The following is a 20,175-nucleotide window of genomic DNA, read 5'->3' on the forward strand; positions in this document are numbered from 1 at the left end:
ATGTAGTGGGTGTGGTGGAGGAAGTAGATCAGTGGAGCACAGACAGAAAGGGTATAAAAGACACATAGAAACATATAGAAGAGTCCAGTCCTGCTCAGTAGAGCAGTGCAGAAGGGTCCATGCTCCTAGCACCAGTGCTTGGAGCAGGAGTTGAGTGGAGAGAGAGGAGCCGGGCCTAGTAAAAGGGGCCCAGGAGGAGAGTGAGGAGAGGAGAGAAGAGCAGTGGGAAAGGCTCCAGAGACAGAGGGGATCTCAGGGGCATGGTGAGTGCAGGAAGCCACCCGTGCGCCCGAATTCACACTGACGTGGAGGGATCAGGCCGCAGAAGAGGACCGGCCCCAGACTAGTGGAGAACAACTAGGCTCAGCTAGCAAAACAGAGGCTGCAGCATTTTCAAGGTGTTGCAGGCAAAACCCCAAATTACATCGCTGAAAAGGTGGCCACATAGGGTCCAGGGAATTGCAAGTCGCCCGACAAGACCCGAGGCCACTGGCTTAGGACACTGATTGTGAGGCACAGGGCAGGAGGGTGAGAGCCAGCGCAGTGAGACGACCAGGAAAGGTACATAGAACGGGGCCCCGTCTGAGTGCTCCTGAAATACATGAGAGTTTGCTGGATCACTACCCCGGAGGACACAGGACGACGTGGGTGATTATAATCCGGAAAGTGTAACCTGAGGAACCTAATAACTGTGAGTAAAACCTGAAGACTGCACCCCACTGTGTCCGTGAATAATTGCTGCGCCATCACCAGCCCTGCACTACACAGCACCAGCAACATCTACCTCATACAATATATCATTTCCTGCCCTGGAGCTAAGCTCTGCCTGTGGAGAGCTGAACCAACTCTGCTGCGTCACCATCAGCTCCAGTGGATCTGCACCGCAGCGGCGGCCCCATATAGCCGCATACCACAGGTGGCGTCAGGAACATTATCTCTAAAAACTTTATTCCCCTTTTACTTTCCACCGTGACATCCCCCAGCACCGACCGGCCCGACTACCGAGTACCCCATGGCCCAGGGGGCATGTCATAAGTGATTCAAACATATCACCGAGCAGCTGTAACTACTCGGTGCTCGCCCGAGCATACTCGGCGAAAGGGTTAACAAAACATACTCGCTCATCACTATTAGGAAGCCTTTGCAGGTGTTTTTTGTTAATTATTTTAATTTACTGAGATAATGACTTTTGTGTTTCCATTGGCTGTAAGCCATAATCATCAACATTAACAGAAATAAACACTTGAAATAGATCACTCTGTAATGACTCTATATAATATATGAGTTTCACTTTTTGCATTGAAGAACTGAAATAAATTAACTTTTTGATGATATTCTAATTTAGTGAGATGCATCTGTATGTAATTCTAGCCCATTAGATACAATATACGCAATAGCATAAGCTTGTTTCCAAATTTAGATTAGATCTTTGTAATATAATCTGCTGTATAAGAACTTTGTGACCCCCCCAAGTCTCTTACGTGTTTACAATTTTTCTCTCTTTCCTTCGTGCCCCAGCTTCTGACATCTTCTCTTCATCTCCAATCGTCTCCAATTCTCCATTTCTTTAGTGCTAACTGTTTTCTTATTTTTCCACCAGGTACCTCACATAAAAGTATCACCCGAGGAATTTTTAAGGTTTCAGTTTCAGAGATTCACCACTCTGAACCTTCATCCCAGCAACACAGACATCAGTGCAGCGATTGCAGCTCTGCTTAATTTCTTCAACAGCACCACTGCCTGTCTTATCTGCGCCAAGGCGGAGTGTAAGTACCTGCCACTATAATCAATTAGCCAGCTGTCTCAATGTGGCTGTCCCCATGTACCCTTAAGTAACAGATTGAATTACTACAATGTAAAGTATTTAGCAGTGCACTGAAAAGAACATCCAGATATTATTTCGATCAGGCTCGGACTGGACCACGGGGGAATAGGTAAATCCCCCGGTAGGCCGCTGTGCAGGAGTGGGCCCCGCACATGATCAGTGCTTGTCAATGTACACTCGATTCATTGTATGCAGACAAAGGCAGCTTATCATTTCTTTAATAAACTACCCATTTTATTATTTTATGGAAGCGAAAGGCTGAAATGGCATAAAAGAACAGCAGCCATCGATGTAGTATTCTCTATCCCTAGACAATAATACTTGCATGTAGCTGAATAGTGGGACATCAAAATTAATGTTACTGGTGACCACTTGGTCCCCCAGTCCAACACTGCTGCTGACGACCTCCCCACAGTTTGTATATGCCCAGAGATAACCAACAAGTAATGCCAGGGGTTTCCTTACTAATGCATAACAATATCACTACTTACATGTTACATGTTAAATGTCTCGTGGCATCTTAATGTTACAAACTTGACGTGGTGATTGTGTAAATGCTTATGGACGCATCTTCAATTTACCATGATTGTTATCTCATTTTTATAATTATCACTACAAATGTAACTGTAATTTGTACAAGATCAATAATCTCGCTGTGTAATAGGCCTTTCATTAATCAGAATTGATTATCGTTTGAAGCTTGTTAATGCTTGCCGTTTGCTTTATTCTACAAAATAACATTCACTGGTGCATTTATTATATGAAAGCTTCACATTTAGTATAAGTTATGTTTGGGCAAATGTCCAGCCACTAAAAATATAATAAAAATAGCCAGAATGCTGCAAAATAATAAAATAAGTAACTCTTAACTTAGCGATCTCCACCATTCCGATGGTCTCTGTACTACCTGTGAGTCCAGATGGGTAAATAACCGCTGCAGCTAATCACTGCCTGTAGAGAAAACATCAGCACTGCAGCTAGTGATTGGCTTCGGCGGTCACGTTTCACATAACAGAACGGGAGAAAGGGAGAATGGCACTGTACTTCCTGCTTGATACATGTGATCGCTGCAGACAATCAGTGGCAGTCTCAGACTGGTCCACAGGAGAACAGGAGAATCCACCGGTGGGCCGCCATGCAGGAGTGGCCACCACCCTCTTATATGAGCAGTACTTGGCACTATATACTTTTCTCACTATGTACAGACAAGGGCAGCATCTTATTCATTTATCAATCTACCCAGTTCATTGTTATATACATTTGTGATTGAGGATAATGTCACATTTGCATGTAGCTGAAAAGTGGGGCCCTGGAGTTGGTTACTGGTGGGCCTTTGGCACCACAGTCCGACACTGTGCAGCCGTGACCATTGAGCCACCAAGTGATTGGCTGCATTGGTCAAATGTCTGTCTGCACTTAATAGGAAGTACAGTGACTCCCTGTGGATCTGGGAAGCATTGGAAGAGGAGAGGTGGAGATCAGTAAGTTACATGCTACTTATTTTTATTCTTTTGACAGCATTGTGGATATTTTTCTTTTTTATTATTTTCAGTCACTGAGAAACCTTAGTATTTGAGGGATTCACCAGGTAGGTAAACTGAATACTTGTAGCCTGGTTACTTCACAATTTACAACTGATTGAGATTCCAACATTGCTGTACTAAACTAAGTCATTTATACACAATCGGTCATACTTTTTTTCCCCCTTTTATGCATCGGGATATTCGTTTACGTTTTTTGGAACAAATCCTTCAAAATGGCGCATGTAGTTTTTAAATTTTACACAAAACCAAAACTACTCTTTATTTTTCCCTTTAACCTCTTATGCAACTTTTTAGCTAAAATGTTGCAAATTTGTGCACAATTTTCAGACATACATAAAATCATTCCAGGGCTGTGACTGGAGTACATTTGCAGAAAAATTTTGTGAATTTTTAAAAGCAATTCAGGAATCAATCGAAAACATCTGTAAATCCCAAACCCACAACGTTGAACATTAAAAAAAAGCAGGTGAACATGGAAAAAATAGACTTTAACTCTTTCACGACATGCGCCGTACTTGTACGGCACATGGCGTGTCTCCTCCTTTGATGCAGGCTCCAGCGCTGAGCCCTCACCTTTCCGGGGATATATGACAGCTGATCAGAGCAGATGTCATGTGCCCCTAACAGCCGCGGGTGGATCGCGATCCACCCGCGGCTGTTAACATGTTAAATGCTGCTGTCAGTCTTCGACAGCGACATTTAACATGGCCGCGCCAGAAGCGCGTCACTGATCCCACCCATCGATGCCCGTGTCACATGACCGCAGGTCGCCGATAGGTTGACATGACAACCCGGGGTCTGTAGGAGACCCCTGCGGTTGTCCTTGCCAGGATGCTATGAGCACTGCCCAGCGGTCAGCGCTCATAGCAGATGCGCATTTCTGCTACACATAGCAAGGCTGCAGCTCTGCAGTGTGTAGCACAGGCGATCAGACAATCGCAGCTTCTAGTCTCCCATGGAGACTATTGAAGCATGTAAGAAGTGAAAAAAAATGTTTAAAAATATTTAAAAAATTAAAAAAATATAAAAGTTCAGATCATCCCCCTTTCGCCTCATTCAAAATAAAACAATAAAAAAAATCAAAAATACACATATTTGGCATCGCTGTGTTCAGAATCACCCGATCTGTCAATATATAAAAATAATTAATCCGAACGGTAAACAGTGTAGCGAGAAAAAAAATCAAAACGCCAGAATTATGTTTTTTTTGGTCGCCGCAACATTGCAATAAAATACAATAATGGGCGATCAAAACATCGTATGTACCCTAAAATGGTATCAATAAAAATGTCAGCTTGGCGGGCAAAAAATAAACCCTCACCTGGCCCCAGATCTTGGAAAATGGTGACTTTTTTTTTTAAACAAACTTTGGATTTTTTTTCACCAGTTAAATAAAAAAAGAACCTATACATGTTTGGTATCTACAAACTCATAATGACCTGGAGAATCATAATGGCAGGTCAGTTGTAGAATTTAGTGAACATGGTAAAAAAAAAAAACTGTGAAATTGCACTTTTTTTTGCAATTTCACCGCACTTGGAATTTTTTTCCCGTTTTCCAGTACAAGATTTGGCAAAACCAATGGCGTCATTAAAAAGTACAACTAGTCCCACAAAAAACAAGCTCTCACATGGCCATATTGATGGAAAAATAAAAAAGTTATGGCTCTGGGAAGAAGGGGAGCAAAAAGCGAAAGTAGAAAAGGGCTGCGGCGTGCAGGGTTTAAACAAAGAGTACATTAAAAGAGGCGCAAATGAAAACCTAGCGAAAAACACCAAAAACTAAACCAAAAAGAGGCACAAATGCAATAATGAATTGGGCCGAATATGTTCATCTATAAATTCATATACATCTAGAAAGGTTCTCCAGAGTTCATGTAGCACTTCACTTACTAATGCACATGAAATACCAGAACTTTCTATCCTGTACTTATTGAGTGTGAAAAGTGTATTTTAATGACGGCATAACATATAAAGAATATTTTTTGGATCAGATGTTTTGAGTAAATGTAAAAAGAAGGTATACAGCTTGCTGATGCATAACACTTAGCAAAGACCTGTAGGTGCTACGCATCTGGAACAAAATGTTGAATTGATTGAAAGAACAATTAATTCCTGCTGATTAACACAAGAAAAGTCAATGCCTGGTATTCTCTCATTGATAAGTCTACTTGGTATGTCGATGCCTGAAAGAACATTAAGATCAGCAGGTACAATGGAAAATGGACAATATTATCCACAAGATAAAAAACAAAGTCTGGTTACCTGTCCAAGTGAAAAAGATAGTGTTGAGAAAATAAGACATTTGAATACAACTTTACCTGTAGTATCCTGGCATATTATCCATATTTTTAATTTAATAAGTTATAGAAATTTTTGAAAATGAAATAAATTTAATGGTTCAAGTACACAGTCTTTGCAGTGGCGGTGTGATGCCTCCTATAACTTTTGCACTAAATAGACATAGGTTTCTGTAAGGCCCCCGTCTCTGATATTATTCCCTACATGTAATGTTTCTGGGGGAGAATGATATAATGTATGAATGCATGAATGCAACGAAAAACCTCCATGTATGTCGGTATGAAATCGATGGCAAAGGTAAAGCTTGGTCCCATAGTATTCCATATGTGCCACATTGCAACTTTGTGCACCTTGGAGCTTGTATTGTAAGGTCACACAAATGTATTTTCAGTCTGATGCCGCCCGTGTGATAAATTTATCAACGCTTTTACGATTCATCAACGTCTGATTCATCAACGCTTTTACGCCAGCATTCTGTCAAAAAAAGCTTTGAAAAGTCGCATCATTTTGGCACAACAAGACGCTGCACTAAAATTATGTGACGTTTGGCATTAAAATGCCATTTTCACCCAACTGCTACAAAGTGGGCATAGCTGGAGTGGGACAGAGGTGTGGTGACTGCTGCTCATCAAATTCATGACGCTAGTGCTACTCCATAAATCTTAGTAGGAAATTGAGTAGGATTTATGGCAAGGAGCACACACAGATTTACGCCACTCATCCGGTGCTTCTGATTCAAGAGGCATAAGCCTGAATCAGAAAAATCTGACTCCAGCCCATCTCCTTATCGAGATCGGCGTGAACAAAGCCAGTCGTGATGTATCGGGCCCTTTGTGTGTTAGTACACATAAATATGTGGGGAATGGGAAAAAAAAATCAGAGCATGCATGTCCTGCTGGAAGGACACAAACCTAGCTTTCTGACACTGGCCACTACATTGCAACCCAAAATCCGTTGGCAATCTTCAGATTTTCATGATACCTTGCGCCCAGTACCAGAGGCGGCAAAACAACCCCAAAACATATTTGAACCTACACCACATATGACTTTAGGTACTGTGTTCTTTTCTTTGTAGGTCTTATTCCATTTTCGATAAACAGTAGAATGATGTGCCTTACCAAGCTCTATCTTGGGTCTCATCTGTCCACAAGATGCTTTCCCAGAAGGATTTTGGCTTACTCACGTACATTTTTGCAAACAGTCTATGTCACACAAGGTGTGGGAAAGACTAAGTGCAACACAAAGGGAAGAGGGAAAGGGAGCCCAGACTCTAGGGAAAGGGGATAGTAGAGACCTCCTAGGCTGATCTAGTGTCACCCTCTCGCCACTAACGTCCCTATATTGGTTCTTCACCAATCGCCGCACCCGTACCTCGCCCTGTCTTTCCCTGGCGTTAGGCTCAGGCTAGGGAAGGGAGGGGATGAGAGCTAGTCGATCCCTACTGAACACTAAAGACAACAAGGTAGGGACAAACAAGGGAAAATAGCTTAGCTTTAGATGGTACAAATAACCTTCCTGAAGGGCAGGAGGCAGGAACGTCCCCCTGAGCCTCGAACATTTCACCCTCCAGTTCAGGATACAGTGCCGAAATGACTACCCCTTTCTTTAATTTTTGACTCCTGCACGGAAAGTGACAACAAAATTTAGCCTATTAAAAAACAGGGACCATCTGGCTTATGGTCAGTAATAACAGTAATAGGATGGACAGCCTCCTCCAACCAATGTCGCCATTCTTCGAACGTAAAGCCCAGAAAACATTGTAGAGCTTTCCGGTTCTCGGGATATTCCCAATCAAGGACTGCACGGATCTTTCACAGATCCATCTGAAAACCCGAAGATGACAGCAAGTACCCCAAAAACTGCACCTCCTGAACAGCGAAAACACATTTTTCCAGTTTGGCATAAAGTTTGTTATCCCTTAATATCTGGAGCACCTGCTTAACATGTGTCTCAAAATCAGGTGAGTAAACCAAAAAATCATCCAGACAGACCACCACAAACCTCCCCACCAAATGATGGAAAATATAATTTATGAAATGCTGGAATACCGCAGGTGCATTGGTCAAACGAAAAGGCATAACCAGTCTCTCAAAATGTCCTTCCGGGGTATTGAACGCTGTTTTCCATTCGTCCGCTTCTCTGATTCTAACCAGATTGTAGGCTCCTCTTAAATATCTTAGCTCCTACAACCTAAATCAGGAATCAGAGGAAGAGGGTATGGATCACGGATGGTAATTTGATTTAATTACCGGAAATCTAAACAGGGACGTAGACCGCCATCTTTTTTCTTCACAAAGAAGAATCCTGCCACCACGGGCGAAGATGAGGGTCTGATATGTCCCTTCTCCAGACTTTCCGCAATGAAATCCTTCACTGCTTGTCTCTCAGGGCCAGAAAGTTTATACAGTCTGGACTTTGGTAGTTTAGCTCCAGGGGTCAGGTTAATAGGACAGTCATATGCACGATGAGGAGGCAAATCCTGACACCATCTCTCAGAAAAAGCATCCTCAAAACCAGACAGAAAAGCAGGTAATATTTCCATAGAGACAGTAGCAAGGGAAATATCTAAACAGTTCTCATGGCAGTAATCTCTCCATTCAAAAATTTCCCCTGCTTGCCAATCCACCAACGGATTATCTTTTACAAGCCAAGGAATACCCAAAACAAGAGGTGTGGGAAGATTGTCCAGGACATAGCAATGGAATATTTCACAATGATCTGACCCCACCCTCAGGTTTACCTTATGTACAATCTGAGTAAATGCTTTCCGTGCAAGTGGTGCTGAGTCCATGGCAAAGATGGAAATAGGTTTAACTAAAGTACAGCAAACAAGACCATGAGTTTTCACAAACTCAGTATCAACCATGCTGACTTTGGCTCCACTGTCAACAAACACAGAAATTTTCTCGGTTTTGCTCTCTAGCACCACCTCTGCTGTCAGGACAAAACAAGAACTGCAGGTTGGCAACAAATGCATCCCTTGTTTATCCAACTCCAGACTACCAAGAGTTAATCGAGTCTCCGTTTGTTTAAGAATTGAAGGACAGGTCCCAACAAAATGTCCCTTTTTCCCACAAAAAAAAAATACTCCTTTTTTCTTGCAAATCTCCGGGGAGATGTATGATGCAGAGACACCGCCTAACTGCATGGGTTCCTCCACCTCCTCCAGTACTGATTCACCCCCAGACCGCTCCCCTGGCAGAGGTACACAACCCCGACAAGAATGCAACGGAGAAGGTGGTCTCACTCGTCTATCCCGAAGGCATCTATCAAGACGTATGGCCAACGACATGGCAGCCTCCAAGGACTGAGGGGTTTCATATACTGCCAAGGCATCTTTCAACCTTTCAGTAAGCCCCTCACAATATTGACTTCTAAGGGCTGAGTCATTCCATTTGGAATCTGTTGCCCATCTACCAAATTCCGAACTGTACGTCTCCACTGACCGATTCCCCTGCTGAAGGCAGCGTAACCTAGACTCAGCCAAGGCGACTCGGTCAGGGTCATCATAGTCCTGGGGTAAAGAAAATGTCCACGACTAAGGATCTCCCTGCAGTAGAGAGACCACAATTTCAACCTGTTGCTCCTCATTTCCTGAGGAGTAAGAACGAAGTTTAAAATACAGTTTGCAGGCCTCCTTGAAAACAAAAACCTTGTCCCTACCTCCTGAAAACCTGTCCGGGAAGGCAACCTTGGGTTCAGGCTGGACAGGCCTATCTGCAGAGATCCCCACATTGGCGACTTGTAACCACTGCTGCTGCTGCTGAACCTCACAGCGGAGGTCATTCACCTCCAGAGACAGACTGCATAGCTGCTCTGCAAGCTCTGCAACAGAACCCATACCAAGGGAAAAAAAAAAGGTCCACGCCCAAAAAACACACAGAGAAGAAAAAAAGGTGTCAGGTTTTTTTTTCAAAATGTGCTCGGCCGGCCATAATGTGACGCAAGATGTGGGAAAGACTAAGTGCAACACAAAGGGAAGAGGGAAAGGGAGCCCAGACTGTAGGGAAAGGGGGGGAGTGGAGATCTCCTAGGCTGATCTAGTGTCACCCTGTCTCCACTTACGTCCCTATATTGGTTCTTCACCAATCACTGCATGCATACCTCGCCCTGTCTTTCCATAGCGTTAGGCTCAGGCTAGTGAAGGGAGGGGATGAGCGCTAGTCAATCCCCACTAAGCACTAAAGACATTAAGGGGGGACAAACCACCTTCTTGCACACAGCAGGTATTTATACACCCAGGCCAGGGTGTTAATTAGCCAGAGGAAGGTAGCTGCTGGGTCCTAGAGATATAACTTCTAAGAAGTTGTCTGTAATGCCAAACAAAGAGATCTCCTGCAGCCAACTGTAGGGTGACTATCTGTCACTTCTGACACACCCTTGACAGTCTAGCTCTTTAATGTTTCTGTGTCAGCAGTGGGTTCCTCATGGATCTCCTGCCATAGCATTTAATTTCATTCAAATGTCAACGGATAGTTTGTGCTGACGCTGATTCTCCCTGAGCCTGCAGGACAGCTTGAAATTCTTTGGAACTTGATTGGGGCTGCTTATCCACCATTAAGACTATCCTACGTTGTAACCTTTCATCAACTTTTCTCTGCCGTCCATGTCCAGGCAGATGAGCTACAGTGTCATGGGTTGTAAACTTCTTGATTATGTTGCGCACCGTGGACAAAGGAAAATGAAGATCTCTAGAGATGGACTTGTAACCTTGAGATTGTTTTCAACAATTTTGGTTCTAAAGTCCTCAGACAGTTTTCTTCTCCTCTTTCTGTTCTCCACTATTTGCACCAGTTTGCAATAGATACATTTTGGACATGAATTTAGGTAGTCGGTTCTTAAAACAAAACAGACAAATGAAATTTTCAAACTCAGAATTGAACTTAGTCTAAGCTTTAGAGCTCACTTACACGATACGTATAACTCAGATGAGTGCATCTGATTATCTATTGGATAGCACTCAGAGTAATGTTATTCTATGGTGCAGTTCAGATTTGCTATTTTTTTTTCTCATGCCGATTTGGAATGAGAAAAAAAAAATCGAAGCATGCTGCGAGTAGTTCCGGAATTCAGTTCACGAGCACCCATTCAAGTCTATGGGTGTGTGTAAAACATCAGACTGAACTCGGATGACATCCGAGTGCAGTCTGTCATCCGCGGACTCAGACAATGGAGAAGATGGAGAAGTTAAGTTCTTCATCCTCTCTGCACCTGTGATATGATTCTCTCATGCGAAAGAATCAGATCACACTAAGATGACACTCGGCTAAAATTCTGACAGAGTTTGAGCCAAGTGTCATTAACATAATTGAGCAGATCCTCTCACATGAGAGAATGATCACTCATATGACCCCGCCTAAGTCAGTGATCATAGTTGTTCCCATATTGAGCAGAGCTAAATACATTGGGCAATTTAAAAAAAGTACCGGACAACTTCTTTAATGTTTGGCCGCACCATGATGCACCGAGCACCTGTACTTGGTTTGAACAGTCATTCTGTACTGACAGAGCCCCTTAAAAATAAATATGTAATAGCAAAGACGGTACAGAAAAACAGAAGATTATAAATTGAAGATCATATTTTTCTCATAAATAATGACAAATATTTTAAAGGAACCTGACATCTGATACGTGCTGCCCAATCCATGGACAGCATGTTTGAGACATTGGCTGTGTGATCTCAGCCAGGTATATTTGAATCTGTAACGCTGCAGCATTTCAGAGAAAAGCATACTTTAAAAGTTGGTGAAGACTGAGCCACACAGGAGTCTAGACGGACAGGTGGGTCCCTGCAGTTTTCTCCCTGCCTGCTGCCCTGGAATGACAGGTCTGTCACTACATGCACATACAGGGAGAGACCTGTCAATCCAGGTGAGTGGGTGGGGAGAAACCACCGGGAACTCGTCTGTCCTAATGGACTCCCGTGCGGCTCGGTTTTTAAAGTTATTTTTTTCTGAAATGTCGCAGTGTTTCTGTGACGCTAGTCACTACTCATGGACAGATCGTGAGGCAGAGAAGTCAGACGTTCTGGGGTCAGTACCAAGAAAGTACATAGAAAACCAAAGGGAAAGACAAACGTGTAAGTCAGGTCATAGTCCAGGGTCAAAATACCAGGAAATAGCAGATCAAAGAAAAAGGACAAGATGAAGGGATAGTCAGAACACAGTCCAAAGGGTCAGGCAGTGGAAGATCAGAACTCGGCACAACAGAATCAATCAAACACTCACTAGGTAGCACAAACTACATCTGGCAGGGATCAGGGGCAGACAAATCAGTTATGTACTTGGGCAATCTCCAGAACAGAGGACACCTGGAGAAAGCCCAATACCTCCCAGTCACAGATTGGACGGCCGAGCTGTCAATCAAAGTACCGACAGGTCAGCACGCCCATCACAAGATTGGACGGCCAAGCAGTCAGTCGAAACACAGACAACTCAGCATGACCCAGATTCCATAGGGCAGCAAAACAGTCACTCATTGAGTGGAGGAAGCCTGACAGTTTCAGAGTCAAACATACATGGCTAAAATCATACAGCCAGTGCCTGATAAATGCTGCCCTGAGACCAGGCTGTCAGGTTTCCTTAAAATGAGTTGTCGTAGTTTAGCAAGTCATTGTCTGTCTACAGCAGTGTTTCCCAAACTTCAGTCCTCACAATCCCCAACAGATCATGTTTTCCGGATTTCCTTAGTATTGCACGGGTGAGAGAAACCTGTGGTAATTTTTTATGCCTTCATAATAATTCCATCACCTGTACAATGCCAAGGAAATCCCGAAAACATGATGTGTTGGGGGCTAGGAGGACTGAAGTTTGGAAATCACTGGTCTACAGGATAGGTGTTAACTTGTTGACTCCTGGGTACCTACGTCTGGTACCACCATGAGAATGAGGTTCTGAAGTTCCTCCTTAAATGGCTGCATTTCTTTCATTGTCTATGGGTCTGCTAGAGATAGTCAAACACTGTACTTGACTACCTCCAGTAGTGCCGCTCAGCTATCTTTGGTAGTCCCATAGATATAATGTATGGAATGGTGGCAGGCATGTGCGATCCCTTTGAGACAACCCCTTTAAGGTAGTATCTGAATATCCAAATAAATTAAGTTTGCCTATGTTTCTGTTACACGGTGAGCACACAATGAAGCACAAGGCATAGAGATGAGGATAAATAAGGTCCAACTTTTTGCAACTAAATTTTCCTAAAAAAATTGCTTTTGTCTACATCTCCATCTCTTGCCAATACATCACATCCTATTTTTCATTTGGACAGGACACGTTGAGGACTTCTACAATTTACAGAACATTAATGGATATCAGATGCGATTCGGTTACATTTACTTCATGGTAGGTCCATACATATTTTCAATGCTCTAGTTACCAGCAGGCATCTGCTAGCCCAAATACTGGGCCTCATTTATCAAAATCGGTCTTGTAACTCATAGCGACCAATCAGTGTGCAGCTTTTATTTTTTCATAATACTTTTGTAAATTAAAAGGGAGCTCTGATTGGTTGCTATGGGGAGCATGGCCATCTTGTCTGTCTATGACAGTTTTGATAAATTTCTCCTGACTATTTTCGTTATCAGATCTTACTGTAATATAGGATGTGGACTGCGGTCTCCCCCACCCACAGGGAACACTCCACAGTAGAGATTTCTAGTTGACTTCTATAGGAGCCTTTATCAATAAGGAATACAGACAGGCAATGTTGTGGCCTATGTTCATATCCTCTCACCGTATATGAGAATTATTCTTGTAAGCAAACATACTCAGAAAAAGCGACACCATGAGATGAAAACTATAGGAAGAGATATATTACAGCCTTGTTCTTGCAGACTATATTTAATATATGGTTTATCTGCAAGTGATTCATTGACATTACCTCCATGCTGAGCTAATAATGCAGCAGTGCTTCCTACAAAAAAGTATCTGCAGAAAAATAGAGAACTCACAGTGAAATTGTACCTTCCTGGTATTACCATAGAGAATATTGATATCATCTGGAATAAAAATGAATCCTCCATGCCAAGATTCTGTAAAAACCATATAATATACAGTACGTGATTTCATGAATATACTACAGTTTGTGGAAAAGAAACATACTATATATTTAACAAAACCCATATGAGCATAAGTTATTATGTCCATTTTTAACGTGGAAAAAAAATAATTATATAGGAAACCTGACAGGTGATATATGCTACCCAAAACCTCGGTCCCCAACGGCTATTAAAAATATGCAGCGTTTCAGAGACAAACATACATGGCTGTGACCATACAGTCAGTAGCTGATACATGCTGCCCATGGTCTGGGCCGGCGTTAGGGGGTGTGGGCAATTACCCAGGACCCCAACTCATCTAGGGGCCCACAGCCAGTGGCATGCTGCTGATAGCGGAAGAACACGTGGCCACTATGGGGCCCATAAGTCAGGGGGGCCTGGTGCCAGTGCTGGCTCCGGTCACCCCCCATCCAGCATTGCACATTCAACTGTATCAGAATCCAGGATGACGATACAGTTGAAAACAATGGTGGTGGAGGGAAGCCGTCCACTCCCTCCCACATCAATCTCCCTCAACATTTGACATTTCAGCCAGTGGGCATGATGACGTCACTTCATCGTGCCAAGCTGTGCTGCGAAGTGGAGCTGCTGAGCAGACGAGCTGCGGAGACCGAAGCAGCTGGGGAATGGTGAGAGGTGAGTATGTAGTTATTTTTTAAACCAGCGAGTACATTGTTGTGGCCATAATACTGCATGGAGGACTATGGGGTGTGCATTATAAGTTCTATATGGAGGACTATGGGGGTACATTATACTGTATGGAGGACTATGGGGTGTGCATTATATTGTATGGAGGACTATGGGGTGTACATTATATTGTATGGAGGACTATCGGGAGTGTAAGATAGGGAAAGGGGAAAGGGGAAAGTAGGAAAAGTGTGGATATAAAGAAATTTAAAATGCATAAACTTTATTGATTAATTAAAATCCTATAGATGTAAAATTGCTCATGCATCTATAGATGCATATAAGGTAACCACCTACTGATAGAAAAAGTGGTACCCACTAATAGATCTGGCTGGATGTAGTGTAGGGCAAATTATGGGACACCTCAGCCAGATCTATTAGTGGGTACCACTTTTTCTATCAGTAGGTGATTACCTTATATGCATCTATAGATGCATGAGCAATTTTACATCTATAGGATTTTAATTAATCAATAAAGTTTATGCATTTTAAATTTCTTTATATTCACACTTTTCCTATTTTCCCCTTTCCCTATCTTACATGACTATTTTGGTGGTGTACACCTGTGGATATAGATCTGATGAGAATAGACCATTCTTTTGATTGCCTTTTGGACTATGGGGAGTGCATTATACTATATGGAGGACTATGGGGTGCATTATACTGTGTGGAGGACTATGGGGAGTGCATTATACTATATGGAGGGCTATGGAGTGTGCATTATACTACATGGAGGACTATGGGGTGCATTATACTATATGGAGGACTGTGGGATGTGCATTATACTATATGGAGGACTATGGAAAGTGCTTTATATTATATAGAGGACTATGGAGTGCATTATACTATATGGAGGACTATGGGGGGTGCATTATACTATACAGAGGACTATGTGGAGTGCATTATACTATATGGAGGACTATAGGGTGCATTATACTATATGGAGGACTGTGGGGCACATTATACTATATGGAGGACTATGAGGTGCATTAAACTGTATGGAGGACTATGGGGAGTGCATTTTACTATATGGAGGACTATGGGGAGTGCATTTTACTATATGGAGGACTATGGGGAGTACATTTTACTATATGGAGGAATATGGGGTGCATTATACTATATGGAGAATTGTGGGGAGTGCATTATACTATATGGAGGACTATTGGGGTGCATTATACTATATGGAAGGCAATGTGGGGACCATTATAATATTTAGAGGGCTATGCAGAGGCCATTATAATATTTGGAGGGCTATGTGGTGGCAATTACAGTATAATATTTGGAGGATTATGTGGGGGCCATTATACTATATGGAGGGCTATGTGTGAGTCTTTATACTTTATGGATTGCTATGTGGGGGCCATTATACTGTATGCAAGCAATTATACAGTGTGAAGGTTTGTGTTGGGTCCATCATACTGTGTGGAGGGCTGTGTGAGGGCCATTATACTGTTTATAGGATTGTATAGAGACCAATTATACTGTTTGAAGGGCTGTGTGGAGTCTGTTATACTATGTCTCTGTATGTATGTGCTCCATCCATGTGTAAGGAGGTAGACAAGAGAAAAGACGAATATAGTTAGTGTCTACATAGTAACTCCAAGCGAGCACCGCCATCTGCTGGTCAAAGGCTGTAAAGAAAGTTAAAGCAAAAATTATCACAGTAGTAGGAACCCAAGAGTGAAAGACCTGTGCTCCCAGGGAAGAGTTTAGAAGAGACACCAGGTCAGGTGACAGTTGTGTCACAGTAACTAAATATAAAAGGCCTGGCCATGCTGAGAAGGAGGCAGTTGGCGCCTGAGCCTATACCAGGCAAGTCGTGTGTTCGCGAAGTGGACTTACAGCCACCATCGCCACAGAAGGGTCTGAGAGCTGTCAGATTCCGGAAAAGGCCGGAGCTAAGAGGATCCATAACCTGAGCTTAAAGGAAGATTGGTGACCTGAGCTAAGAGGAAGATCCGTGACCTGAGCTAAAAGGAAGATCCGTGACCTGAGCCGAGTAGAAGTCCATGACCAACGCCAGTTAAAGACCGTGACCAGATCCTGTGGGCCTTTGCTTTCCTGTGCAGATGTACGATACTAGGAGTGGACTTGGACCATACTTCAAGTAGCGAAGATGGCCAGCGAGTTGATTGAGAGAAACCACCCCTGAATTGGATTTGTGACCTACCGGGTAGTGTTGTAATCCCCATTAGGGCCTGTGTACTCTTTAGTGTTGTTCATATAGCAAGCGACAGCGACGAGTAGAGTGACAATGATGTAAGATAACGTTAACGGTGACCGCTACTCAGAGATAGAAATAATAGTGTGAATAATATTGTGATTATATTCTGGATATCTGTGATGCTAAATTCTGTATTGCAATAGAACCTATTTTACTGTCTTTGCTCAAGCCATTTTCCGATCTCATACTTAAGGCACTAATCCTTGATCTGTATATATTAAACAAATCGTTGTTGGTTCAATATCCTCCTCATTGTCTGTGCCGTTGAATCAAAGTAAACTGCTACACATGCATGAGTCGGTATGTATGTGCTCCATCCATGCATATGTCGGTATGTATGTGCTCCTTCCATGCATCTGTTAGTAAGTATTTGCTCTGTTCATGTGTTCATGCATGTGTCTTTATGTATGTGCTCCGTTTAATGCCTGTGTCTGTATGTATGTGCATGTACATATGTGCTCTGTGTATCTGTATGTATGTGCTCTATGTATATGTGTGTGTGCTATGTGTATATACATGTGCATGTAACATGCATTTTGTGTATACGTGTCTGTCACATACTGTTTGTGTTTAGCATCCACATTTATAAATACTGGTAGCACAGACAGGAGTCCATAGGTGTAAACATCAGCAATCGCCCAATGAATGAGCAAAATGCTGCCTATTCATCGGGTGATTGGATTGTTTATGGGTCGGGCAGCATGTATCACCTGACAGGTTCCCTTTAAAGATAGATAGTTCTATTTTTTACTTGGCAAATCATCCTTGGGTCTAATTTATTTACTTACGTTACTCGCTTATATAGCGCTATTAATTTCCACAGCACTTTACAGACATAATAATCACTGTCCCCATTGGGACTCATAATCTACATTCCCTTCCAGTAACTCTTTGGAGTGTTGGAGAAAACTAGAGTCCCAAGAGGAAACCCACACAAACATGGGGAGAACATACAAACTCCTTGCAGATGTTGTCATTGGTGGGATACATGAGCTCAGCACTGCAAGGCTATAGTGCTACAAACTGAGCCACTGTGCTGCAACGATATGTAATTCAGACATTAATCTTTCAAATACATATCCTAAGTACCGACTATAGTCTAAGGGGCTGTTCATATTATTTTGCAGACCAAGTGTCCACAAAAAAAGGAGACATATTCGTTGATGGATCAAACTCACCACTGCAAGCCAACGGTGCAAAAAGCGGACACCGCTAACATTCCATGTGTCATTTGAGTGCTATCCATGCTGTCCATTTTTTATTGGTTAAAGGGGTTGTCTGGGACTTTCACATTGATGGCCTTAAGATAGGTCATCATTGTCTGATCAGTGGGGATGCGACACCCGGCTCAGCTACAGAGATGGACAGCTCCTTCTACTCTACTGCATAGTGGCCGCTGCCGGGTACTGTATATCCACTCCCTATTGATTTGTGTAGGGGGGCAGATGTGCAGTACCCAGCCATGGCCACTATACAGTTGACGGAGCTGTGCTGTGAAGCGCCGTACCTGAGCCGTTCCGCCAGCCGCCAACACCGGGAACAGCTGATCGGTGGGGGGTGGAGGATGTCGTACCCCCACCGATCAGACATTGATAACCTGTCGTAAGGATCCAGCATACTGATGAAAACAGAGCGTGAGCTTCCGATTTTTCTTGATATGCTAGATAAATTTGGATTATTTTCAGCTAAGGTGGTAAATTTGTGCAAATCAGTTCTGCTCCTCTTAAGGTTGAAAAGGGAAGAAAACCTCCCCATGATTACAGTGTTATAGCCAGGTGACTATTTTCATTATTTAGGTGAAGCAGCATCTGTCAAACTAGAGGACTATACAACACTTAATATTCCAACAGTGATAACATAACCATATTCAGAAGAAAATAAAGATTTGAAAGAAATTCCCTTTGTCCAATTCAGATAGAATTGCTATATATAAAATTATCCTTTTTCCCCAAATATTATTTTTTTATAAGAAAATTGTCGAATCTGCTTGGATAATAGCATATTTAAATCTTTTAATTCTCTCCTGTCTAATCTAATTTGGCGTGGGAAGAAACTTAGACTGAAAATTATTAACTTTACTTATCCATTTAATAAGGGGGGATTTAATGTTCCGAATCTTTTTGCTTAATTCCTGACATCCCTGTTCTCCACAATGTATAGCTCCTCACTTATCCTCATTTTTAATGAATATTTGTAAAATTTCATCTAGACAGAACATGTTCCAGGCTCTTGAAGGAAATAATTCGTATCCCTTTTCCGCCATGCTAGTTAAAATCTGGAAGGGATTTATAAAAATCTTGGTGATGGGGCATTTAGCTTCTAATTATCCATTTTGGGACAATCTTAACCATCCTGAAATGGCTCAACTTTCCTGTGATAAATTCTGTTAAGAAAAATGAATAGTAGAAGCCTCACAGATAATAAAAGATGGCTACATTTTATTCTTTGAGACTCTAAAGCTACAAAAGGAATTGAGGAGTCTAGATTTTTTTGATATCTGCAGCTAAGACATACAATGCAATTGTCAACCCCAGTTTTCCGCTTTGGAGGAACATACCCCTCTTATAAACTTATTATTAACTCATCAAACCTGTAAGAGTGAGATCAAAACTTTCTAGAAATATTTGAACAATGAAAGTTCTGAAGATGCGGCGATTAAATCTAGAAAGTTTTAAGAATCACGGTTCGGATTTAACTTTAATAAAAGCTGGGAAATAAGAGAATACTTTGGAGAAAAAGCTCCCTTTTAGGCTCTGCATTAGGTATAACATGTATTTTTTTACCTGGAGTGTTGCTATAAGTTGGCTTTGCATGACAATGATTGAGCTGCATTTTAGCATTAATGTTACAGTCACAAACTTGAATAAGTCTTAACAAAAAGTTCTATAGACTAAGGTATTGAATAAGTTCTATAAAACTGAAGTTAGATGTCCAATGAACCCTACAGAGTTCTGATGTTAATGCAGCAGGACCGCAGAGGTGGGGTTTCCAGGATATTAACCATATGATGGCTGCACCTCTATATGCAACTACTTGTGTGGAACAGATTACATACCTAAATGTCACCACCTTAACCATAAAAGTAAAAAATAGGGCTTTATTATTTTATGTATAAACTTTATAAAGGCATAACTACATTGAGATAAACCCTAAAAAATAGACAAATATGCAGATAATGGTTTGACACAGAAATATAAGATTTTGGGTAGCGATAAAAATAGAACATAAATTCCGGGTTTATTCTTTGATAAATATATAGTGTGTCCATCTTGCATTTATTTACTCCTCTGCAGTAGTTAACTGTTGGGGAGGATGAGAGTATTTATCTAATTCAGCACTTAGACAGTAATTGACAGGCTTTAAAAGCAGTGTGTGGGCTGGCAGTTTCATACACAGAGAATGAGAGTGGTGTCACAGAAGGTTAAAAGAGCTTGGCAGAGTTCATTCCCAGAGTCTTTTTTCTTCTTTATCAGGACACCACACTGATCCTATGGGGGTGGCTTATTGTTAAGGTCTTGTGTACAAGGCAAAGCCATGTA

At 42.1% G+C, this 20,175-nt stretch overlaps 1 protein-coding gene across 5 annotated transcripts in view; it reads left to right on the top strand.

Moving 5' to 3' along the window:
• The window catches only part of GRIK4 (glutamate ionotropic receptor kainate type subunit 4), a 616,708-nt gene that overhangs the window by 452,884 nt on the left and 143,649 nt on the right, over positions 1-20,175 (top strand). For 4 of the 5 annotated variants that reach the window (XM_073656653.1, XM_073656651.1, XM_073656650.1 and 1 more), the window contains one exon: positions 1,601-1,766. In XM_073656653.1, the coding sequence (XP_073512754.1) occupies positions 1,601-1,766 (166 nt within the window). Of the gene's footprint in view, positions 1-1,600; positions 1,767-12,935; positions 13,010-20,175 lie in introns of those variants that run through there. The other variant, XM_073656654.1, reaches the window with a different exon arrangement.

This window comes from Phyllobates terribilis, unplaced genomic scaffold (genome assembly GCF_046119375.1).
Source record: "Phyllobates terribilis strain yellow unplaced genomic scaffold, ASM4611937v1 Scaffold_12__6_contigs__length_324123572, whole genome shotgun sequence".
Taxonomy (NCBI): domain Eukaryota; kingdom Metazoa; phylum Chordata; class Amphibia; order Anura; family Dendrobatidae; genus Phyllobates; species Phyllobates terribilis.